The sequence below is a fragment of the Notamacropus eugenii genome, chromosome 1 (assembly GCF_028372415.1).
Source record: "Notamacropus eugenii isolate mMacEug1 chromosome 1, mMacEug1.pri_v2, whole genome shotgun sequence".
Lineage (NCBI taxonomy): Eukaryota > Metazoa > Chordata > Mammalia > Diprotodontia > Macropodidae > Notamacropus > Notamacropus eugenii.
In genome coordinates, this window is record NC_092872.1 from 288,500,045 (window position 1) to 288,526,416 (window position 26,372).

Consider the following 26,372-nt stretch of genomic DNA (forward strand, 5'->3'; position numbering starts at 1 on the left):
TGTAAACATAATGAATGAATGAATAAATGTGTTTTTTATGCCCCATGAATTATAAAGACTATAAAGAGTTCATATGTTTCAAGCTTTGGTAAATAAATTACATTTACATTATTCACTTTTATTGTATTCCTAGAAAAATGACATTTTCTAGCACTTTCAAGCTATGCCCTCCCCCCAATCTTGGCCTTGGAGGAAATTCAAATATTATGACAAATTCATCCTCCACAACAGCACTTATTCATAGCTATGGTGAGTGTTTACACAAACTTAGTCAAATGTCCATTTCTGGGGTCGGATAGAGGAAGGAAAATTTGATATGAACAACAAGGTGGGGGTGGTGGCCCTGATGAGACTAAAATATTCAGTTTTGCAATTCAATATTTCAACTTCCAAGGAACTAAAAAAAATCCTTCCAATATAATCTTATTATATAAATGTCTGTGTTTTCTCTCTCTCCCTCCTTCTCCCTCTGTCTCTCCTTCTCTCTCTCTCTTTCTCTCTCTCCCTCCCTCCTCTTTTGTCTCTCTCTCTCTGTCTCTGTCCCTCCTGTCTAAGTCTGTCTCTCTTTCTGACTATTTCCAAACCATACTTCCTGTTCTATCATCCCTAGGCTCCTCCTAGAACTACACCTCAGGCTCTGCCCTTAACAGTTGAACTTTCACTTGATCTTACCACAGCCCCCTCTATCTTCCCCCTTTCTTAAAAATAATTTTCCTTTTTACAATAAAAGTTTCTTGACATCAAAGTCTGTCATGCTTGTTTGTATTTTTGTCAACAACACTTCAAACGGTGTTGAATAAAGAACTAAGAAAAAGAGACTAAGAGTTGAATGAATGATGTTCATTCATTATTTTGTTCATTCATTCATTCAACATCCACATATCCAGACATAGCCATCATCATAATTTACAGTGATGATAACGTGTCCATTGGGATGATAATGATGCCTACATAAGTTTTGATGGCATTTTATGGCTTTTCCTCATAGAAACCATGTGAGTTGGTTTGAACAAGCATTATCTCCTTTTAAAAATGAATGAACTGAGACCAGTGAGATGAAACAATGTGTTCAGAATACAATTGCTCAGAATTTAAAGATGGAAAACTCAGTCATTTTTTTTGTTTGTTTCTTTCTGTGGCCAAGCCCACTGCCTCTGAGTCAACAAATGTTATGAAAAGTAACTTGTTTGGTCCATGAAAGAATATGGCCCAATGGAGACAGAAGGTGTGGGAAAGAACAACAAAGTTATGCTTTTAATAACTCTAAGAAATTCACATCTCATATGACTGTGGACCAGCTAGGTAGGGCCCTACAAGTAGGTGATACATCGATCCATTTGGGCAAGCTGATTGCCTACGCTCATTTTTTTTAAGGTAAACAGGAGAAGAAGATTTAATTCTTCTCATCGTTCCTCACAAGACCTATTACTCATGATTTACCCATGCTTTTCTAGAGCCCCCCCGTTTTTCTACAATCTTTTGAAAGCATGTTGGTCAAACATAAACACATAATTGCCAATTGGGTTAAATGAGGTTATTGTTTACCTCAGAGAATCACATGACAAACTTCCACAGAAGTTTTAGTTGAATCCAGTCAATTGAGGCCACCTTTCCACTTCATCCCTCACATACCTTCCCAAAGCTGCAGGAGCACAAGGATTCAAAGAGCTCACCCACTGCCCTTTGCCTTTTTGCTTCCTGAAAATCACCATCAGTTCTGTTTCTTTCTACAAGTTAGAGCAGGGATTTTTTTTGACCAAGGGGCTGGTCAAACTCAAACCTGGCTACAAGGGCACAGACACAGGCACCACCCAGGAAAGCAAGATGTATTTACACATGCATAGTTTCTGTAACTCATCGTTATCCTCATTCTACCACATAAAACACTCACCTGTTTGCGCTCATCAGAGTTGAGGAGTAGGTAGCGTGGGTCAAATACAATTTTGTGTAGTTCCTTTTCCCAAGTGGAGAATGCTGACACCTGAGGAGAAATATCAGAGAGAAGTGTGGTCAGGATCTACAAGGTGCAGACAGAGTCAGCAGTGAGTGCCCATCAACACTGGAAGAAAATGGCCTCAGTAATGTAGGGCCACATAGAAACAAGGGTTGTAGACAAATAAAATTAGTTAGAAAGTCAGTATCTGAAGGACTAGAAACATTTATTTTGGGCCAGTACCCATATTGCTCTTTACAGTGACAAAAATTCCTGTGTTCTGTGCTGGACACAGCTGATTGTGATGGCCTTGCTGCCCTGAGCTGTGTTGTACTCACTCACGATGACTAATTGAAAATCTAACATCTTGAAATAATTAAATCTTTTTTTTTTTTAAAATCTTGAATGATCCATGTTCTGATTCTTCAGCAAGTCTGCCAGAAGGCAATGGGGCTCCCAAGCACTTCTAGAATTTGGGTGAGGTGGGAATTATCTGACCCTTCACCAACTACAAGGAGAATTCTGATGAGAACATCTTTATTGGTATATTAATCATCTGATGCAACTGAATGAGAAGTTAGAAGCATTTTTCATGCACCAGACATTGAGTGTGGCACCAAGTTTCCAACACGGGACCAAGCCCTTCCTTTTAATATATGGGTGAGGAACCTGCAGCCTCGAGTCCATGTGTGGCCTTCTAAGTGCTCTGGTACAGTGTTTTGACTGAGTTCAGGTTTTACAGAACAAATTCTTTTATTAAGGGAATTTGTTTTATGAAATTTGGATTCAGTCAAAGGGCTGCTCTTGAGGATCTAGAGGGTCACATATGACCTAGTCACATGAGGCTGCATGTTCCCCATCACTGCTTTAGTAGTTTACATTCTTTGAGAGAGATTTAGCACATAGATTAAGAAATTCAAAGTAGAAAAAAGACAATAGAAGGCCATTTCAAAAGAATGAGAGAGTCAATAACTGAGAGAAATAATAAGGGCTTGGTCTCCTGGGCTGGATTTTGAAGGAAGGCCAGGATTCTGTGAAGCTGATGGGGAGGGAAGGAAGAAGGGCCCCCATCCCCTTCGGACATTCTCACTGCACCTGTACCCTGGGAGATCTGGGTTTCTGACAAGCAGGATCAAAAACTAACTGAAAAACTAACTGCTATAAGGAGATTAGTTCCAAAAGTGTATTCAATGTGGTCAGGTCAGAAATGCTGTCATAGCCATACATATGGGACTTTGGTCTTAAGGAATTTCTTCAAGGATTTCCCAGAAAGCCAGGCCCTGTGCTAAGCCCCAACAGGTAGGTGTTGCTATTATTCCCATTTGATTGGTTTGGATTGTCTAGATCTGGTCAGTGAATTGCCAGAATAGATAGACTATTGGAGATGGATTAAAGAAGATCACACTTTAAATATCTTCTCTGATGTTGACAAGCTGTGTGACCCTGGGTAAGTCAATGAACCACTTTCAGCCTCAGTTTCTTCATGTATAAAATGGTGATAATTAACAGCACTTACCTCCTAGACTGACTGTGAGAATTAAATGACAATATAATATTTATAGAGTCTTTTGCAAACCTTAAAGGGCTTGATAAATGTACACTATTGTTATGTTGCTACCCGTGGACACAGAATTAAACATTAAGTGACACAAATGGAGAGAACCCAAAACATGGACAGGATCTTGCAGAGGGCAAAGGTGGCATTTTGACAGCAACGTAGATAATCAACTGATTGGCCTTGAAGTCAGGAAGTCCTGAGTTTGAATCCTGCCTCAGACAGTAACTGGCTGTGTAACTCTTGGTAGGTCACTGAATCTCTCTCATTCTCATTTTAATCATCTGTAAAATGCGGATAATATCTTGATGAATATGACTTGAGGAGGTAAAATTAAGAGTAATACTCTGGATGGGGAGAAGGAATCAGTGCCAGAAACCTACTCTTCCTGGTAGGGTTGGCAAGAAGCCATAAGCACACGGTCATGCTGTTCTTGGAGATGGAGAGGTCTAGGCCGAAAGATCCCGAGGAGGAGAATCAGAGATTCAGAAGCTGGAGTCCATGCCAGGGATGGTGTCCAGCTGAGCCCAATCTAAGAACACAGCCCCAAGGAGCATCCAAGCCCCAACCTGGAAGTGGGTTAGCCTCACAGCCAAAACTCTGGTTCCTATGAGCAAAGGAGTGGCTGTCCATCAGCTGTGACACATCTGGAAGTGAACTTGATGTGGTGAATGTTTTGTTTTAACAGCTTTAAGTTTGAGCTAAATCACATTGGTAGAACAGATAATGTGGCTTTGAGTGTTGATGGGAAATGTATGGACTTCTGTTCTTATCATATATTGTAAATAAATAACCCTGTATAATAGCTAACATGAATTAACTAAATTAAAGAGGAATGCTAATCACCCAAGTGATTTATCAATGACTGGTAATGGATAATGAGGACAAAGGATTGGAATGACATCTTAAGTTGACAGCTGTAAAATCGCCCTGTCCTCTTTCCCCGCCCCCCACCACATACACGTAAATCAGGGAATGGTTGAACCAGGTATGGCAGAAGAATTTAATAGAATGCAATTGTGACATAATAAATTATGAAAGAGATGGTTTCTGGGAAACCTGTGAAAATTCATACCATCTAATTCAGAGTGAATCAAGAACAAGATGACAATTTATAATGAAGCAACAGCAAAGCAAAAGCAATTAACTCTTAAAGTTAAAAACAGAAACAAAACTTTGATCAGTAAAAAGACTACCAATGATGGTATCAGGTGTTGCATTTCATCTTGGCATTCCAACGTGAGAATGGATACAAAAGACAACCAACAAGCCCTTATCTGCTAACATTCACCTGCTCACAAGATGAATGACAATGACTAGATAATGGGTTGTTGGGTGGGGGCGGAAGGGAGCAGTGATTTGCATTTCCATGGCATTTGTATTCACTCCCATGTTGGAATGCCATCATGAAATGCAACTTCCAACTTCCATCAAACTGGAGCTACTGGGATCATCATTACGAAAAATCTCCCAACCAAGGAATCACAGAAACATTCACAAAATGCTAGAAATTTAGCCAGCTGGCTCTTTTCAATAAGACAGGTCTTTCAAGCAGAGCTAATACCAAATTTACATTAATATAATACTCTATTGGTATTTGGGGTTCGCTTCCAACATAAAGAGCAGGAGAGCTCAGGCATTAATAAAGTTAAATGAAATTTCACTTACATTCTTCAAATGTTAATAACACTATTATGTCTTACAGGAGATGGGTCATGGCCCCAGGTGAATTAGGCAGTCAGAAGCAGGTTACAGGAATGTATTCTGAAATTTAGAATTCTGCTGCTCCGCAGTATCTGTTCCATCAGGAATGCACACTTGGTTAAAATTGATTGATAAACTCATGCATTCCAATCCAGACGTCAATAAAAGCACCATGATTTAAAGTGAGAGGCTATCTACACTGACTGATTTCCAAAGCAAGGGGGAAATTCTGTTCTTTGGAAACTGGAGGGGAAAAAATGCAATTGAATTCAATTGAATTGGATTATAAAACATGTTCCATTGTGTTGTTTACAGAAGGAAAACAGTGGAAGAAAAAAACAATGGCCTCATTTCTCCACAGATGAATTCTCAGGAAAGAGCTGGATTTTTCAGAGTACAAAGAATTATGTCTTTGCTATATCAGTGAATCATTAATTATTTAATTTGTACCTACTCTGTGTTTAACAATGAGCTAGGAGCAGAGATGTTTAATGGAGAAAAAAGAGAACACACATTAAATTACTGAATGAGTGTTATTAGGAAGGAGGGAACTGGTAGGTGGAGTTACTAAGCTGCTTTCAGGGACCCTTGAAAGATCATGGGAAACAAGAAAGTGTTAGGATATGACTGAAGAAGAACATATGTCTTGAGTCTACAAAGAAGCAGCTAGAAAATTTGATTTTAATTTCTGACAAAATTCTATATCGTTAGAGAGGTCATTAGCAACTATCTAGAAATGATGGAATGATTACTAAAACTCTGCACATCTTCATCAAGAGTGTATCATTGGAAATGAATATATTTCCTTTCATTTTTATTTTTCCCTTCCTTCCTTTCTTTGGTCAGGATTATTAAACTCCCAGAGCAGGGGAATCGAAACTACTACAAAAAAAAATCTGATAAAATGGTTCATACTATTTCTGTGGAAAACATGTGGAGATGAGGTCAAGAGAATGGCACAAGGAAATAGACTTATAACTACCTCCAAAGAAAATCATTAATAGTTCCCTATCAACTCCAAAGGAGGCCTTCTGCTTGGTAACAAGGGATCTGGGTTGAGTTCTGAGATAGTAGGAGTTCCTTGAATAATGAAACAGAGGATATCTTTAAGAATTTTACAAATAATATAATGCTGATGGACATATTGAAATCAGTGTATGATGATCAGGGGTCATTTGAAAGAATTGTGCTTGTTCATCTCTGAAAAGAATGACTTTGAAAGTGCATGATGGCTGCTTTCAGATCTTTCAATGGCCATTAACAGGAAGAAAGACTAGGCTTTGCTTCTGAGGGTTAGAGGGAAGACTTGGATCAGTGGGAAGAAATGTTTTTTGTTTTTTTTTTTAAAGACAAATGTAGATTCAAAGGAGGAAAAAATGTTTCCTAATGATTAACTCTCTATTTTCCATCAGTGACTCCCCTTGGCTTCATGGATATGAACATCCTGCCTCACTTGAGGGAACTGAGAAGCCAATTGCCTGAAATCTCAACATCATGGAGATGAACTAAGCTTTTGGTTTCCAACCCCTTCACAGCTCATGCCCTATGACTTCAAGGCAGAGCATTAAACTACCCCCAAGTCTTGTTTTATAGAGGGTGCAGAACTTTCCAAGTAACTCTCTATTTGCCAGCAGTGGCTCCTGCTTCTATACCAGGACCACCCTGGTATCATCCCACCCCTTCATCTGCCCTTTGCTCTGCAAGGACATGGACTTTCTTCCTTTTTGTTACTTGTATGCTCAGTAATTAGTACAGTTCTTGGCATAAAGTAAATGCTTAATATATCTTTATAAAGGCGAATTGATTAGAAATTTCAGTCATGAAATGTGTTACTTTGGTAGGACTGGGTTCTTCTTCATTAAAAGTCTTTATATACCCAGGCAGCCTTTGGGTAACCAACTAAGAGGTATGTTACATGGAATCTAATGTCTCTTATGGGTTTAACTATATGACCAATCTCTCTTCAGAGATCGATGTTTTATGATTTTATGATTCTATAAGACCTTAAAGTCCCTTTGTATTTGGCCGTACTATGTTATCCACATGCATGTCTTGTCACTCTCCTGTAATTTGAAAGGCACTGTGGAACAGAGAAAAGAGGACTGGATTTAGAGTGAGTGGATATTAATTGGAATATTGGCTTTGGTACCCAGTACCCATGTGACATTAGGCAAGTCAATGAATCTCTCTAATCATCAGTTTCCTCATTTGTATTTATAAAGGTTTGGTCGAGTGACCTCTAAGATCAGTTTGAGCTAAATATTTATGCTCTTGTAATTGTGTTAAAGAAAACACACAAATACACACACAGATATAGAGACACATATACATATGTATATGCACATGTCCATACACATATATGCATCCACTCCCTCAAAGCATTTCTTTAAGGATCACATAAAGAAAATGCATGTACATCTGAAGGTCCTAGGTAGCAGGAGCTATTTTGATTGTTTTTTCTTTATTATTTTCTAATTCTCAACTTTTATGAAATGATGATGATGGTGATGATGATTAATAACAATTCACTAATCAAAGAATTATTAAGTAGAGCCCTGGGAATCAGAATGAGACACAGGTCAGAACTGTATTTTCTGGAAGCTGCTTGAGAAAAATGGCTTGTACATAAATATGTTCATGTATTGCAGCAAAGAAAAGAGGAGGAGAGTGAATATCTCTTGAAGGAACTAGCGCTATTAATTCTGAGAAAGCAAAGTCTTTGGAGATCAACCTCTCTCATAGCAATATCCCATAGAACAGGGACTAAACTTGGTTGGTTTGGACTCAGAGCACTGAGAGAGGTAAGAGATGGAGTAGGGATCTGGAGACAGATAAAAGTAAACTGCAAAGATCAAGGAAGCTTTTGTTGTGAAGGGAACATGAGTGGGGACATCAGCAGATGTGATGTGATGGAGTAGGGAAAGGAAGGCATTTGGGGAGGTGTGGGAGACTTTCTGAGCAAAAGCATGAGGGAGATCATGGAAAGATAAGGGATGGAGACAGAGCACAATCCGTTTTGGCTCAAGTGTAGAGTATGGAGGGGAAGAAGAAGAAACTAAGTTTAGAAAATTAAGTTGTGTCTCACTTGTATCAGGTCTCCAAAACTGGGAGCAGGAGCTGGAGTTCATTTTTTTTTCAGCATCCTTATTCATTGGATTTAATCCTCCTTGAGTATTTTTCACTTTCTTCTCTCTCTATAATAACCAATTACCTAATCAGTTGTTTCACCTGATCTGTTGAATCTGCCTCACAAAATATCCCTTCTTTTCCACTTCCATTCAATCTGCCTTTTTGCAGACACTCATCTATTTTCACGTTACTAAAAAATCTCTCTACAACTGATTCCCTCTGCAATCCATCCTGCATGCTACTTCTGGAATCATATCCCAAGCTCATCTCTCTCTTTCTCAAAATCCTCCTGATGCTCCCCATTGCCTATAAGAAAAAGGGCATACATAAGCATCATACAAAGATCCACAAACCTACTCATTACAATCAGATCTTTTATTCAGAGTGCCTTGAGAGGAATCCCCCTTCCCCTTTGCCTTCTGCCTAGTCCTGAATTTCTATTGTGTGTCCAGATGAATGGATAGCCATCAAGCAGCAGCTACCTTGCTCCTCTCAACAATACTCTTCTCTCCTCCATTCCCCATCTTTCCCAATCTCAGGAGGGAGCCAATGGGGAAAGTCTGTGGTGCAGTGGTTCACAAGCCAGAGGGCATTGTTTGCTATATTTCTCTGAGCTATTTAAAGTGCTCATTATAATTCAAGCCACATGCATGTTTCCATGATCACCTTCTGTGTCCCTTTTCATTTTGGTGAAGAAATCCAGCTGGGCAGAAAGAGTGTCTGAGCTGTTTTTGTGCCCAAAAGGCAACTTAGGAAATCAGAGGCATTGGCAAAACGTTTGAGGAAAAGGGAGCTTTTGTCTTCCCTCTCTAAAGTGAAAATATAGTTCTAAATTTGCCAAATCACAAAACACTACCTCATTTTGTTTAAATCAGTATCTTTATCTCTACAAATTCCCAGGGAAAATAAAAGATAAAATCCAATTCAGCAACCACTTGAAAGAGACTTAATGTGAATGAAGCCCCGTGCTCAGGTTCAGAGCACTAGGGTGAAAAAAGTGATGGGGACATACTCTTGGCATACGGCACATCTAAACTGGCCTTCTGCTTCTTAATGAGTGCTCATCCTCTACAGGAGTTCTGACCTAAATAATTTAGAGACCCTGGGCATATCAGACCCTTTGACATCTCATAAAATGCATCTGCACATGTAGTTACTCACACTTACAAATCTGAAGATAGAGAAATATTTATGTATACGTATACGTACACACACATATCTGTATATATATTTGCATTGTGTGCATGTACACATGCATGTAGGTCCTTCCAGATTTATGATTACTAGAATTAGAAAGCTCCTCAAAAATGATCTTGTCCATCCTATTGATTTTAAAGGTGAAGAAATTGCACCAGGAGAGGAGACTTCGTCTAGATCACAAAACTTGTCACAGCAGAATATGGACATAACACCATAATTCTTGGCCACTATGCTGATTCCCAGAGTCTATGTGTCTTCTCTGCAGATTCAGAAGGAGAGCCCTGTCCTCTGAATGGGAGGTTCATTATTTCACATGGGATATGGAGTTACTCCTTTTTTGATAGAGTACTTCCTAACTGACAAAATTTTTGTTCTGGCCAAAACCACCACAACAGCATACAGTATCCATGTTAGAAGTGAGCAAACTAGGTAGGATAAACACAACATGACTTGATGGCTGTTTGTGTCTCAATCTCCTGCCCTTCCCTGCACCATTGCATATGCATGGCTAACTTCCCCAACCTATGTCAAAGTAACAAACTTCTATCCCACAAAAATTCTAAAACATTCAGGTGTCCCCTTCTACCCATGAGGATGATCACTCTCACCTGCATAACCCATGGTATTATCTCCCTCTTAGATTTCTTGTTGTACCCCATCTGCACCCCTCTTGCCCCCTTCACTTTACTCATTTTATGATTCATATGTGTGTGTCTGCAACATTTCTCTCCTTCACACCACAAAGTCTTTAACAGAAATGTATGCTTTCTTTTTCATCAGTGTACATCCAGGAACAAGTAGAGTCATCCTGTCCATAATCTTGTAACTATCATCACCATTTTCAAGATGTGAAAACTGAGGCTCAAATAAATGTCATAGAAATACAGTTTCAGGGTTGAAGGGACCCCAGAAACCATATAGGTCAAGCTAAATCTGATCAACGGATATCTGGTCTTGGCTTTGATTTCCTTAGTGGGGGTGGGGCATGAGGACATGACCCATCAGGTAGTCCATCCCACTTGAAGATCAATCTAACTGGTGGAACCTTTTTCTGACTTAAAGCTTAAATGAGTCTCTTTCAAACTTAATTTCATTACTCCAGGTTCTTTTCCCCTGGCCAGTAGAACATGGCTAACCTCTTCTCCACAAATAAACTATGCAAATATTTGACAGTAACTAAAGAGCAGTGGATGAACATATCTTCTGTCACATAACTATTGAGTGTCAGAGGCAGAATCTGAGGCCAGATCTCTAGGGACTGTGGTCTAGTATTCTGCTTCTTTAATGTACCTAATACATATTTGCTGAAAAAGGAAAACCAATTCCAGGAATACCAGAGGAAGCATTCCATTAGAAACTTCCAGAAGAGAGATACATCATAACACTTATTAATCTTCCACTGAGGCAAAACTAACTTACCCCTCTTTCCAGAAGCATATCTCGGAAGTGGGTAGCTCGCTCTTCCAAAGGAAGTAGGATCTGATGTGGAGGAAGAGGTAGAGGAGTGTTCTGGGCTCGATCTTCCCTTTTAATCTTCTCTAGCTCCATGCTCTGAGAACCTTCAAGTCTTTAAAGACATAAGAAATGTACAGCTTAATTGTCCAGATTCAGGACAGAAATTATTGAGTTTACGATGGGTGAAGGAGTGACCTATTACAATACCCTTTAAAATGGATTTTTAAAAATTTTGTATTTTTTTTAAAGTAAACATACAATTATCCAGTGGTTGATTTCTTAAGTCTGATAATTCTTCCTCAGCTGCACTAAGAGGTAACCGCAATCTCAAGGGCATTGACACATCCCTTATCAAGAATCTCGAAATTCCAATGTATGTTCATAGTCTCCTATAACTCCCTCTGCCTCACTCCTCTCAAGCTTGTTCTTTATCTTCATCATGAGTTCCATTTCCTCCACCCTTAAGGCCATAACAGTACCTCTGACTTCACTCTCTTCACTACCCAGTCTGTTCAAATTCACCCACTCAGTGACCAGTTGTTTTCCTTCATATTCAAAGAGGATCAAAATGACATCTCTATAGTGGGTTAAGGTACAATGTGTTCAATTGTGGCTAATCAGACTAATACAAGCTCAGAAAACTCTGCCCCAGGTTGGGCACAAATAGTTCATATGGACATTTGGAGTGGAGATAGATCTAAATTTGTTCATCTCACATTTCCTTTGATGTACTGCAATTCTGTTTTGTTCATAGAGTGCAGCATCTTCTTTGATGCAAGCATGGCACTCTGGACAGTCCTGCCATGTCTCCCATCTTATAATTGATTCTAACAATCTTCAGAGAGACTTTGAGAGTGTCCTTTTAGCATTTCTTCTGACCTCCATGTGAGTCCTTGCCTTGTGTAGGTTCATCGAAAAAACTAAAAAGAGTCTTTTCAGCAAATGTATATTTGGCATTCAAATAACTTGACCAGCCCATTGAAGTTTGCACTATCTGCTTGTGAAACAGCTTTTCACTCTCCCTATGCTCAAATCCATGATTCTCTTTTCCTCTCACTGCTCTTTACTTACCATACCCCAATCCAGGGAAACTTTAATGATTTGCCTCATCTATTCATAGTTTGCTGAGCAAGACTGAAAAATAAATCCTACATCCATGTTGTTATTAAATGTATATTCAATAATGTCATCTGGGCCTTCAATGAGGCAAGATGACCTTTCACTGATGATGTTTTCCTTAATACACTGTTCATAATACCCATCTCCACTTTTTGTTTTCCTTTGGTTATGCCCTGAACAATGCCCCTTGCCCATATCCCTTCACTGAGTATATCTTTTCGTATTTGCTATGAAAAACAATGAGCCTTTCCTTTCAGAACTCCCCCATCTTCTCTTATCTTCACCATACATACTCTGGCATCAGTCACCACCATTGCCTGATTTCTTTAAGGCTCTGGTGAAGAGGTAGGTAGTCCTACTACTTCTCAGAGTCACATCCTCTCTTTGCTCTTTGTTCTTTGGCCCCCTTCCTTCCTACCTTTTCTAGCACATTGCCCTCAGTCTAATCTTCTCTGCCTTGAGCTCATACTGCTAGTTCCATCCTGGCTGCTGCCAAATACATCCAAGTTTCTCTCATGCTTGAAAAGTCTTTCTTAATTCCTAATATCTTCTTGAACTCTCACCCTATATCTCTCCTCCCTTCTCAGCCAGATTCCTTGAAAAAACTCTCTGTTCTTAGTATTCCATGTTCCTCTCCTGTCACTCTTTTCTTTGTACCTTGCCATCTGGCTTTCAACCTCAGCTGAAATTGTCCCTTCCTAAGTTACCAACAAGATTCTCATCACCATATCTTAGAGCCACTTTCACAATCCTCATTGTTTTTCACCTCTACCCAGGATTTGAAACTGTTGACCTCCCATTCCTTCTCCATACTTTCTCCTCCCTGATTTTCAAGATCTTACTCTTCCTGGTTCTTTTCTCTCTTGATTGCTCCTTTTCAGTCACCTTTACTGATTCATCTTTCAAGTCATGCCTACCAACTAAGTACACCCATCCCCCAAGACTTCACCCTTCTTCTTTTCTCTTTCTGCTATTTTCCTTGATGGCATAAGCTGCCATGGTTCAAGTATCCACTGTGTGCTGATGACTCAGATCGACTGAGTCAAACTAGCCTCTCTCGTGAGCAGCAGTCAGGCATCTCCAACTGACCACTGGACATTTCAAATGCAAATCCAAAAGAAACCTCAAATTCAACATGTCTGAAATGGAACTTATCTTTGTTTTGATCCCAAAATTGCCCCCTTTCCAACCTTTCATGCCTCTTTAAATACACTACCATCCTGTTAATTGCTGGGGATTACCACCTTGATTCTTCACTTATACTCAATCACCTGACAAATATTGTTAATTCTTTCTCATAATATGACTCACCACTACCCCTCCTCTACACACACACACACACACACACACACACACATACACACACACAGACACACACACACACACACACACCTCCTTTAGGAATCATTTCTCATCCAAGTTAATGCAATAGCTTCATAATTGGATTGCCTGCCTCAAGTCCCTCCCCAGTTCAATCTATTCCCCATTAAACTGTCAGAGTGACTGTCTTAAAGCATAGGTCTCATGTCATGGTGGTACAAAACATTACAAATTCTGAGGGCTCCCTATTGCCACAAGGATCAAATACAAACTCTGGTTGGTATTTAAAGCTTTTTACAGCCAGGTACAATTTAACTCTGTAAGTCTTCTTACATGGTCATCCCCTTCTTGTCCTTAATCATCCAACAGTTCTGGCAGCACTGCCCAGAGGATGCTCCATCTTCCACCTATGTGTTTTTGTACCACCTGCCCCCCAGGCCTGGAATGCTCTTTTCCATCACCTCCACTTCTTGGAATCTACATCTTCCTTCAAGGTCTGGCCCAGGTGCTCCCTTCTCCATTGGTACTTTTCTGTCCTTTTCTCCTAGCTACACGTTCCCTCTCCCCTCAAACTTATTTTCATTCCAAATGCATTTTATTGAAACTGTTTATGTTCCATGTTGTCTCATTTCTTTAAACTTCTGAAGTAAATGGGATTCCTTTTCTTTTTTCTTCAATTCCCAACACTTAGCACAGGGCTTATTATGCAGCAGTTGTTTAACAACTGCTTTGAGATTCATTTACCGAAAGCATTGGGTGGTTATAATATGAGGACCCAGGAGTGATGGTAACATATGTTCCGCCCAGGTCAGCCACATTTGACAAGGAGTAACAAGTTGGTGGAGAGGAAGGATTTCCCATTTACTCCTCCCTGATTTGGAACTAAAAGCTCAGAATTCAACTCTGAGTTTTTGTTCATGGACTCAAGTTTCCTCTAAATGAGCTCCAAGGAGCATTTTATTTCCCTGTCTATTGAATGAGTATCATTGTCCAGGGAAGATCAAGGCCTTCTTGATAGAAAGAGGAAAGTCAAGGGTTCATAAGTGACTGCTCTGTGTGGACTCTGTTCTATGGAAAGATTTAATGGACAGGAGAAAGTTGTGAAAGTAATGGGATCTGTCATGGATAATATTAAATCTGAAGAGAGACCTGAAAAAAACCTTAACAACCAATACCAATAAAGCCTCTCCTCTCCCCAGAGATAGCCATGCCTCAGTGGATGCACAGGAGTCACAGGACTTCTGTCTCTAAAGTTGCTGGTCCCCCTACAGGCTATAAATGAACAGAAAAGGCATAAACAATGGCATGTTATTGTGATACAGATGTTCTAATATTCCCAGAACAGACTGAGATAAGCTGAGTCAGTCAGCAGCTTTTGTTGAGCACGCTCTGTGTGCTGAGGTCCTTCCAAGAAAGCAGAAGTCATTGGTCCCTGGTCCTCAAGCCTCCAGGGAAGCTCCATTGCTCTGACTTACCATTGCCATTGTCCACATACATTATACCATCGGCTATGAACTTCCCCTCCTGTTTTATATTTAATGTTATCCACTCTAAAAATAAAGATGCTTATTTTAAGCAAACTTAAAAATAAATTCCACATTCCATTATTCAGTTAAGATGACCACTAAAAGGGGAAGGCCAAAGCTAATGTTAATTTATTATTAGATTGAATTGACTTAAAAGAAAAAGCTGAACCTATGATCATATGATAACAAGGAGACTTTTATGCTGTAAAGTTAATTTCTGGTAAATTTTAGGAATTCTAGAAATAATGTAACAAAGGGAGAAGGCTATGAGTATAGTTACCAGTCAAATAGAATTTCCTTGGTTCAGTTCTTTATTTAACTGAATGTTGTTTACAAGGTGATAATAATGAATCTCAGAATGGCAGAACCATGGAATCAAGGTCTACAGTCTGGGTCAGGGCTAGGTTACTTCAGGACTGCCAAGATGGAAATGGAACATGAACCACCAAATGGCTTCACACAGAAGTGAAAGTCTGAAACACAAACTACAGAGTCAATGAATTCCAGAGCCAGAGGGGCCCCTGAGTCTGGCAATGATTTATAAACAATCAGGTCACTATCATCCTCTATCCAAACCCTTCATCATCTAGAAGAGACTATGGAGGTTCAGAAAGGCTGAGAGGTTTGTCCTGGGTCACAAACATATGTGTCAGGAGAAGGAAATGAACCCAGGTCTTCTCGAGTCCAAGCTTCATACCCATTCAGACCTGCTCCTACTATGCAGCTAATGAGTGGTCACCCAAGCTTTCCTAAAAGATCTACAATAGCTGGGTGTTGGGGCCAGGTTTGGGGGTGGTAGACATGGCATCTTATAAGTTGGCCCATTCTATTGCTGACCAATTTTATTTGTTACAAATCAATCCCCACCCCAAAAATCTTTCTTATACTCAGACTTATTTGGATTGTTAGCATCTTTCCTTCACTGCTTTTGGGAACTTTGGGGCCAGGCAGAATACATGCACATATGTGCATCCATAAACACACATATACATAAATATATGTACATACATGTTGTATGCATGATGTATATAATGTACATACACATATGTGTGAGTAGGTTTTCATAATAAATTAAATATATATTTTTGCCCTCCCTAGAGGGTAATATTTGGTTAGCAAAAATACCCACAAAACTTTAAACACACACACACATACACACACACAGTATAAAAAAAGGAGTTTTTCAAACAAATCCAACAGTGCCCCAATGAATCCTGACAGTCTACAAGGCTTTCCATACTCAGTCCCTATCTGTGCAAAGAAAGGAGGAAACTAAAGACTTCTTCAAATATCCCTTCATTTTAAAAAGGAGAAAAGGAAGGCCCAAAGAAGGGAAACTGGGAACCAACAAAGGAAATGTAGCCAGCACCAGTCACCCTGGCTGTCAGTGGGCCTCAGGTCTCCTGGGATCTGCTTAATCATCCAGATGACTGCTAATCATAGCAGGCCCTGCCGAGTGAAAACCAAATCAGCCCCATACTCCCTCTTCAAGGACTTCTCACTCACCTAGTCTGTCACATGGAGCCATGTTGCTGTTTATAAAATATTCTAGATTAAAGGAAGAACACGTTGGCTCAGACCAGAAGGACGTCCTTTTCTGCCATCAACCCTTTCAGGAGACTGACTCACATGCTCTGCCTCACACTCACATGAAATCTTGAGAAGGAAAACTACAGGTATAGTTTCATTTATGTCATGTTCCAAAGGGCATAATTAAGATTTCTATTTTTAACTAATGAAAATTTATTACAAAAAAGTGTGGAAACAAAGCCGTGCATTGGTGCAGTATGGAATGAAGACTAATAGGAACATTTTAAAAATTCACCAGTGATATCTTTTTATAGCATATTCAACAAAACATTTCTTGCAAAGAATTGGGCAGCTTCCAAATTGCTAATATTAGTTCAATTAGAACTAGGGAGAAGGAAAAGGCCAGAAACAGAGCGTTTCAGTGAAACTATTTTTTCTTTTCTTTCTTTTCTCTTTTTTTCTTCCTCCCTCCTTTCCTTCACTTTCCCCTTTCCGCTCCCTCCATTCCTTCCTTCCTTTCTTCCTTCTTTTTCCTTTCCTTCATCCTCTTTTTCTTCCTTCCCCTCTCCTCCTCCTCTTCTTTTCTCTGTTTCTGTTGCTGTTTGAGTCTTTCTTTGTATCTATCTGCCTCTCTCTCTGTCATTCTTTCTTTGTCTCTGTCTGTGTGTCTCTCTTGCTCTGTCCTTCTGTCTCCATTCTTTGGGAGATTTCAGCTCCCTAGAACTGACTAGAGCACTTTTTCTGCCAAAAGTATGGTAATCATTTCATATTTCAAAATATGGATTAGCCAATAAAGCCAAATGATATATATTCTCAGCAAGTATAAAGACCTGGCAATAGGCATAGTGATTATGGGAATGTTGGGGAGAAGTGACCATTCTCTCCTCTCTTTTAAGATCAGAGAGATTGGACAGGGAATGGCCCACGCATGGGTTTTGGTATAGGGCAGTCCCAGGGGAGGAGCTTCCCTCTCTCAAAGTAGTTCTCGAGTATGTGTGACAGAGAAGAAGAAATCTGAGCTCAGCTTCCACTTGCTGGAAGATTTGCTTTCAAAGGATGCAGAGGACAGATGGGCAGGACACAATGGACTAAACTGCAGGGAAATGAGCCAGGAAGGAATAAGAGATGATCAAGAATGAAATGCTGCAGACACAAAGGGTACCAATAACTATGAGGAAGAAAAATGGGTCTCATCTGAAGAGACTAACTTGAATGGAGAGCAAACTCAACAGACAACCTGAGGTAAAAATAGAGAAGATAAAAGCTAGAGAAGGCCATAGAGAAGGAACAGAAGGATGAAGCCGCCTGTTACAAAAAGGGCCAGAAGAGTTAAAGTTCAGAAGTGGCTGAAGGAAGCCAGGCCTGATTTTGAAAAAGAGCCACAGAAAGAGAAAAAGCCAAAACACAGAAGAGAGAGGAGTTTTGGCTTGGGGTAGATGGACCAATGACAGCTGAGAAAAAGAGAAGTCAGGGTGGGGGTTCAAGTTTGAATTTGATTTGATTTTTCTCTGATGAGGAGAATGGACTTTGCATGGGAAATGATAGGACATGTATGATGTTTGAGAAGAGAAAGAAAGTGCCTTGCTGGCCCAGGTGGACTAAAACTGTATGGCAGAGATGAATGACTTTTAAGAAGAAGGGAAAGACTGAAAGAAGAAAGAATTGACAGGACATATGCTTGTTAAAATAAAGTCAAGGATTTTTTTTTACATTTTTTTCCAGTCTCACATAAAAACAATTTTTAACATTCTATTTTTTAAATTTTGAATTCTAAATTCTCTCTCTCCCCTATCCCCTTCCAGAGACAGCAAGCAATTTTATAAAGATTATGAATGTTCAGTCATTAAAAACATATTTTCATATTAGTCAAGTCTTGATGAGGGTGAAAGAAGAAAGTGTAAAAGCTGACTTTGAACTTAACATCAAAGAAACAAAAAACAAAAACAAACAAACAAAAACTAACCTAAGATCTTGCAACTGACCCCACCACTTCCTGACAAACACAGGAAGATGAAATGGAACCTGGGTCAGGGTTTATATTCTTGGGCTCAAAGATCAATGCAGATGGCAACTACATCAGTGAAATTAAAAAACATTGTCTTCCTGGAAAGAAAGCTCTGCAAATCTGAACAGCAGAATAAAAGGCAGAGACATCACCTTGCCATCAAATGTCCATGTCATTAAAGCTATGGTTTTTCCAGTAGCAATGTATGACTGTCAGAGTTTAACAGTAAGGATAGCTGAGTACTACAGAATCAATGCTTTTGAACTGTGTGGCTGGAGATGACTTTTGAGAGTCCCCCAATCAGCAGGGAGATCAAATCAGGCAATACATCAATAAATTAATTCAGGCTATTCAGTGGAAGATCAAATACTGAAGCTGAAGCTTAGATAATTTGGCCATATAATGAGAAGACAGGGTGCATTGGAAAAGACCCAGATATAGGGGAAGATTAAAGGCAAGAGGAAAAGGGGACAACAGGGTAGGAGATGGGTAGATAGTGTCATGTAAACAATGAACTTGAGCTTGCATAGACTTCTAGAGAGAGTAGAGGATAAAAGGTCCTGCTGTACTATGGCCAATGTAGTCATGAAAAGTAAGATACAAATGAACAGCTAAACAATAACAGCACTTAAAGTCAAGAATTTTTAAAAGATCGTGTGCACAGGGAGCAGTGCCACCAGATTAGAGAAAGGTAAATACCCTAATTTAGAAAAGAGAGTGACAGAGAGACAGACAGAAACAGAGACAGAGAGAAAGAGAGAGAGAGAGAGACAGAGGGAGATGGAGACAGAGACAGACAGACAGACAGAGACAGAGAGACAAAGAGACAGAGAGATAGAGAAGAGATCAGAGTCTGCAAATCATAGTGTAATTGACTTGATTTCAGTTCCTGTTCAGGATCTAGAATGGAGGTTGAAGGAAATTCTAGAACTATGGTGATCATCAGGGAAAAGAAACAGAGATAACAGATGGCCAGCAGGGCCTTATCAAAAACAAGCCATCACAGCCTAAGTTCATTTTATTTTTGGACAAGATAACTAAACTAGTAGATGAGGAAAATGCTGTGGATATCATTGACCCAGAATTTTAATAAAGCTTTTGCCAAAATACCTCATGCTCCTTTAGTGGAAAAGATGGAGAGATAGGGATTTGATATTAATACAACCAGGTGGTTAGATGGTCAGACTCAAACAGTTGTGGTTAATGGTTGAATACCAGTATAAGAAGATGGCTTCAGGGCCATAACCCAGAATCTTTACTTGACTTTGGACTATTTTACATTTTTATTAGTGGATTCCATAAGGTCATAGATGGTATTCTCATTAAATTTTTAAGTGACACCAAGCTGAAAGGCAGGACCTAAAAGACTTTTGCCAGGCTAGAACATTGGACTGAATCTAATGGGATGGAACCAATGGGGAGAAATTTAAAGCATTAATTTTGAGTACAACATAATAACTTCAAAAGTGCAAAATGTGGGAGAAGTGGTTAGATAGTAGTATTTCTGAAAAAAATCTTAAGAATTTCAGTAAACTGTAAAATCAAAGTAATTCAGCATTACAACCCAGAATCAAAAACAAAGTGAAAAAAGTAATGAAATTTAGGGTTCCAGAAACAGAGGTGGAACTTCTTGGAATGTAGCCATGCTGACACATTATCCTCTGCCCTCAAAGACCTCGTCTGGAATATTGTGTTCATTTCTGGTGACCACCATTTCAGAAGGACATTTGCAGGTTGGAGACTTGTCCAGAAGAGAGTAACCAGCATGGTTTATGAATTTGCTTAAGTAACACAGGTTGTGGATAGGTTGAAGAAACTGGACTTGTTTTGCATGGATCAGAATAGACTCACTGGGGTCAAAGGAGCTGGGTTCAGTATTGAATGGGTTGTTATTAGAAAAAATTATTGGATTGGCTATGCTCCTTCTGAGAGTCCAGAACTGGAGTGGCAATGTGGGAGTTGAAGAGAGGCTGATTTAGGCATTTGCTTTTGAAACAAATGGATGAAACTTCTTCTGCAATTAGAGCCATCACCAAATTCCATCTGTCTCAGCAAGCGGTTTTCGATGGGTGATTCTCAAGAATGAATTTCTGAAGACACAAAGGAAACAATCACAATGCAGAAGAAAAGTGGGTCTCATTTAAAGAGACTTATGTAGATCCATAGAGATTCACAAAACAACCTATAGATGAAGGAGAAGAAGGAGAAGAAGAAGGAGAAGAAGAAGAAGAAGAAGAAGAAGAAGAAGAAGAAGAAGAAGAAGAAAGAGAAGGAGGAGGAGAAGAAAGAAAAAAATGCTTTTGATAGACTTAGCCCTTCATAGCAATGCAAGGACCTCAAACATTCCCAAAGGACTCATGATGCAAAATGTCATCCACATCCAGAGAAAGAGCTATAGAGTTGGAACACAGAATGAAACAGAGGCAGAGGCAGAACTTTTTGGAATGGGGCCATGCTGGCCCCATTTATTATATTTGTTTTTCTCATGGTTTCTCCCATTCATTTTAGTTAGTCTATGCAACATAACAAATGTGAAAATGTGTTTAATAGGAATGCATGTGTAAAACCCATATAAGATTGCATGCCATCTTGGGGAGGGAGAAAGAGAAAATTTGGAACTTATGGAAATAATTGTTGAAAACTAAAAGCAAGTAAATTAATAAATTTCAAGAAGAAAAACAGAATAACCCTCCTTGGAGGTCTTCAAAAAGAGAGGAAACAGCCTCTTGTTAGCTATGTTAAAATGGGGATTCCATGTGAATATGAGAGGGATGAGTTTTCCCTTTGTTTCTGATCCTTCCATTCCCCAGCAAACCTCAGTCACTAGATCCACATCGCAATGGTTTCGTGACTACCAAACACAAAAAATGTAAACAGGGCATCTTGTCCCACAGCTCTCAGCTCAGCTCAGCACTTGACTCCTGGACTACTTCTCAGCCTCTGTACCAATGAATATTAGACTCTGATTGATGATTCAATCCCTGATCTTCCATTAAAGGAAGCACTAGAGTAGCCATTGTCCCTCTGTCTCAGCACAGCCCAAGATTCTCTGTATCACTTCCTGACCCACTCTTCAATCCTCCTTTTCATATCCGTTTACTGATATTAGAATGGAAACTCCTTGAGGGGAAGTACTTAGAACACAATTAAGCACTTAATAAGTGCTCTATTCAGCTTACTATTTCTTTCTTAATTTGATCAGCTATAAAGATAAGAGGAGTGAACAGTGATGGCCCCACCACCAATTCAGATTTTTCAAAAATTTCAAGATTTGAAAACCATGCTCCTCACCACCCACCACCCCTGCTCTGGAAATCATGCACACATATAACATTAGGCTCATTTTAAAAATTAAGTCACTCATGATCTGAGAGGTGATGTGACTCTCCTAATCCTAAATGTAGCCTCTCCATGGACTGGCAATCTTGAAGCATTACAGGGACATCAGTAGAATAAGAATGGCCCAGGTTACCCATCACAAGACATAAGTCATCCATGTGGAGTGCTTTGATGGGCCTATCCATGCCTAGGGTGCTTTCTACAACCATACAAGATCCACTATGTCTCTAGAGAATGTCATGACTGTCCCATATTATGATAAATGGACTGATTCCAACCTTCCCTGGGGAGATCACATTCTTTCCTATGGATTTCTTTCTTCATTTACCTTCAGTGTCACAGCATGAGTTTCATATCTTGTTTTCTATTGTGATGTTCATGGTCCTCACTTCAAAGTCATAATATTCTTCTGTGGGACCATATCATGGGACCTATTGACTTCTCTATTAAACTTGTGTCTTGGACCAGGTGCAGACTCTCCTCACTCAGATATGCTTCACATACTTTTGTTCATGTGAGTTGATCAAATAAGGTCAACTGAGACGTACTCAGCACAGGGTCTGGCAAATAGTAGGTGCTTAATAAACGTGTTCCCTCCCCTTCTTCCCTTCTGAATTATGACTACTCATTTCTTTTTTAGTACCTACAAACTACTTGCCACCTTAACCAAAGGGCTCCCCATCTCTGGGCTAGTTTCGAACTTTATGAAATGTGCAATGTAAGCTCAGTGAGTTCCATAGACATCATTGGTTCAAAATTCCCTAAGATCTCAAATGACTCATTCATGCTAGTAGAGAGGTTAAATCCTGGGTTATCGGGGCACACATCTCTGTGTCTCTACAGGAACAAAGATGGAAGCTTTCTGCTCTCTATGCATTTCTTTAGGCTCTGAGAGTAGATCAGTTTGCTGAAAATAACAAATTCCCTCTTCAGCTCTTTTTATGCTTTTTCAGGTTGGTTTGGGCTAGCATTTCCAGCTGTGCCTAGAAAATCCCACTTCTCTGTGGGATCCTGTGGAAGCTTTGATTGGACAGAGCTTAGCTTCTCTTTCTGCAAGCAGCCCAGAATTGATCACCATCACCCTGCATGGTAGGACATCAGGTATGTGACATAACATTCAATTCTTCAGAAGTTACAAGAAGAAAAGACATACAAAAAAATCTATAGATCTCCAAGCCTGATGGCAATCCAGAGTCGGACCATAGGTCTGCCTTTGTAAACATGATCCAGCAATTCTGAGTCTCTAGAGCATCAAGCTTGACACTGTCCAGGCAAAAGCAATTTGTCTCCATTGCTGAAAGGGAAAGGGGAGCGACCTGTTTGTTTTATTGGATAGGAGAATGATGCCCTTCCTTTGCAATGTGTGAATTGAGTGATTTAGGCAAACTACCGGCCTTCTCTATCTGAATACAATCTGCACATCTGAAGACCAGACAATGCCTGAGGTCCCTTCCAGCTCAAAATCCTATGTCCCTATAATACCTAAGTCATACTCATTTGATGTTCTTGTTGGACTTCACTAGATGTGGGCTATGGTCTCAGGAAAACTCTATTTCCCTTAACAGCCAAACATCGAGCCTCAGAATGTCCTTGACCATCTTGGAGATGGTGCTTGGATGGACTTACCCAGCCAGGTTGTATGAACTATGCTCATTAATATCTGTGAGGTCTATAAGCACAGCACAGAGATTGCAAAGCTACTCCTTCTATACAAGTGGCAAAGCTTCTGTCTCCTGAGTCACCTTAGGGTCTAAAGTAACAAAGACATATTGGAAACATACAATTCACAATAAATAACACATCCCGTTCTATTCTAAGGGTCAATGAAAGAGAATTCAAGTCTGGATCTGACCTATATGAGGGGTCAGAAGGTTCACAGCACAATTGACATAATTGCTTTTTGGGGCCTCCTCCCGAAGGATATTTCATGTGAGATTGATTTTTCTTGTCTACAAGATCCTCCCATTTTTTCAACACCAGAACATAAGCATTAGAGGAATAATTCAGTAATAAAAGCTGTAATAACTGGTTTCAGGGGTGTCTTCAGGGTCCTTTTCCAAACTAAACCTTGAATTCTAGAAGCCTCTACCCAATGGTGCCTTGATTTATATCTATTTTTATCATATTGTTTATTTCTTTGAGCAGCACAGGTGACATAGCCCTTCTGACATTTATGCTTTGGGGTTAGGGGACTTTCGAACCTCAGACCTTAGCTCTTCAATCCAGTAGTGACATGTTTAAGAGAAAAAAATGGTGGCCAAATGGAAATGGAAATAAATACCACAAAACAACTGAGCAAAGATCACAAAGCAGAAATCCAAAGAACATTCTGATTCAAAGTTGCCTTTGCCCTTCACAATGCTGTGGCCTCCCTATCTTGGTTCAATTTCAGTAAATAAACAGTGAAAATCCTAGAGTTTGTATAAAATATGGGCCCTCATATTACTCAGTACTAGGCATTCCTTCTAAATCCTAAAACTTGAGGTCACCTAGTCTCCTCTTCTCTGTCTCATAAGGCAGCTGTCCATCCTCAGGGATCCCATTCAGTCTCAGATTCTCCTCCCCTATGTGTGGAACCTTCTCTTCTTTTCTGGAACAACAGCCCTTTCCCCTCTGCTCTGCCTTTTGTAGCTGAGCTACTGATGGAACAATGGCTAGTCTGGGCAGTGGGCATTTCCAATTAATCCACCCTGGAAAGATTTGGATGAGACCAAGACAAAAACAAAGGAAGACACAGCACGACTCAGGAGCTGGCCTTGAAGAGGAGACAGATTTAAAGTAATAACAACAACAACACAACATATATCATAAATTACAAAAAAAAAACAAAACAGTTTAATACATAACATCACAAAGAGTACATTGTGTCCTTTATTTTCCTTAAGTGGGATATCAAGGTTGGGGTTTGGGGAGAGGAGATGTTAGCTTCCCCTTATTAAGTCCTTTGACATTATGATTGTTAAAATGCAGGTCAACTCATTTCACTTCCGTATGTAATATCCTCCAGTGACTGCTCCCTACAAGTGTGACCAAATCTTAATCCTTATGAGGCAGCAGGGTATTGTATGGAAAGCTGAGCTTGGAACTGAGAAGACCCTGGTCCTCTGACAAATCCACACACAATCTTGCTGAGAGTTCAATGGCTCCAAAAGATGCCTTCTTCGGGAACATTTGTGTGTGATCTTCTCTCATTAGAATGTCAACTCCTGGAGAACAGGGGCTGTCTCACTCTAGATTTGTATCTCCCAACCCCTGGGTTTAGCACAATTCTCTCTTTAAAAAAAAAAAGTCTTCTATTTCTTTTCTCCTTCCTCCATCCCTCCCTTGTTATCTTTCTTTCTTCCTTCCTTCCTTCCTTCCTTCCTTCCTTCCTTCCTTCCTTCCTTCCTTCCTTCCTTCCTTCCTTCCTTCCTCCCCTCCCTCCCTCCCTCCCTCCCTCCCTCCTTCCTTCCTTCCTTCCTTCCTTCCTTCCTTCCTTCCTTCCTTCCTTCCTTCCTTCCTTCCTTCCTTCCTTTCTTTCTTTCTTTCTTCTCTTTAGGAATGAAACAAGGATTTGAACACTCACTGTGCTAAATGCTTTACAATTATTTCAGTTGATGCTCATAATAACCCTGGGAGGTACACACAATTATGAACTTTACTTTACACTTGAGGAAACTGAGGCAAACAAACAGTTTAAATGACTTCTACAGGATCACACAGCTAGTAGGTGTCTGAGGCTGCATTTGATTCTTGATATTCCTGAATCCAGGCTTAGTGCTCTAACCACTGTATCACTGAGCTGCCTCTAGCTATGTGACCTTGGACCAGTCATTTATTCTCTCAATGCTCTTGAAAACTAAGGTATAGAGAGACCTACTTGAATCAGGAGAGGATGTATCCTCCTCTGGAAACTCCCTATATCCAAGAATCATGGATCTAGCCCGTGTCCCTAGACTTATAAATGCCTTTGTTAGACCTTTTCCTCCCCTCCCAGTGTGGCCCCAACCTTTCTTCCCACATCTGCTGTACCCTCTTCCCTTTCCTGTACTCTCTATTCTAAACAATTCAGTCTTCTTTCCCCTGACGTGATCTTCCATATCTCATTCCTGTGACTTTGCTGTTCTTGTCCCCCATAACCAGAATGTACCCCCTCCTCTATCCTCCACCTCTTAGAATTTATTATTTCATCCCAAACTCATCTCATCTCATCCTTCATGAAATCTTCTGGGATCATTGCTCGGATTCTAGAATTTTCCTCCTTATCCCAGCTACAAGACATTTAGGTAGCAGATACATTGGATCTCACCAAGGACAAGTATAGTGCCTTTGTGAGAAACCAGGGCCTTTGGGAGCTGGGATTTTATTCTGGAATCCTCCCTTGCATCAGCACAGACGGAGAGGGTAAGGGATTCTCATTGCTTGAGTAATTGATATTTGATCATTTTAGAGCTCATTAGAATTACGGAAATGGTCTTTCATTATGCCCAGGCTTCTAAAAAAAATAAATGAAAAAGCCAAACCCAGCTTACATTAAGTCTCTTGGAAAACTGACCCAGTTTTCCAAGTTAGAGCAAA

The 26,372-nt window shown here is 39.9% G+C and overlaps 1 protein-coding gene and 1 long non-coding RNA gene across 2 annotated transcripts in view; one reads left to right on the forward strand and one right to left on the reverse strand.

Moving 5' to 3' along the window:
- TCERG1L (transcription elongation regulator 1 like) overlaps positions 1-26,372 on the reverse strand; it is a 361,362-nt gene that overhangs the window by 11,607 nt on the left and 323,383 nt on the right. Inside the window, exons 10-11 of the mRNA XM_072629100.1 lie at positions 10,941-11,088; positions 1,892-1,981 (exon numbers count right to left, since the gene is read on the reverse strand). Of these exons, the coding sequence (XP_072485201.1) occupies positions 1,892-1,981; positions 10,941-11,088 (238 nt within the window). The remainder of the gene's footprint in view (positions 1-1,891; positions 1,982-10,940; positions 11,089-26,372) is intronic.
- On the forward strand, positions 2,926-24,972 carry LOC140517649 (uncharacterized). Its single transcript, XR_011971687.1, has 3 exons — positions 2,926-3,232; positions 22,769-22,916; positions 24,447-24,972. It is a non-coding gene; the product is annotated as an uncharacterized lncRNA (long non-coding RNA).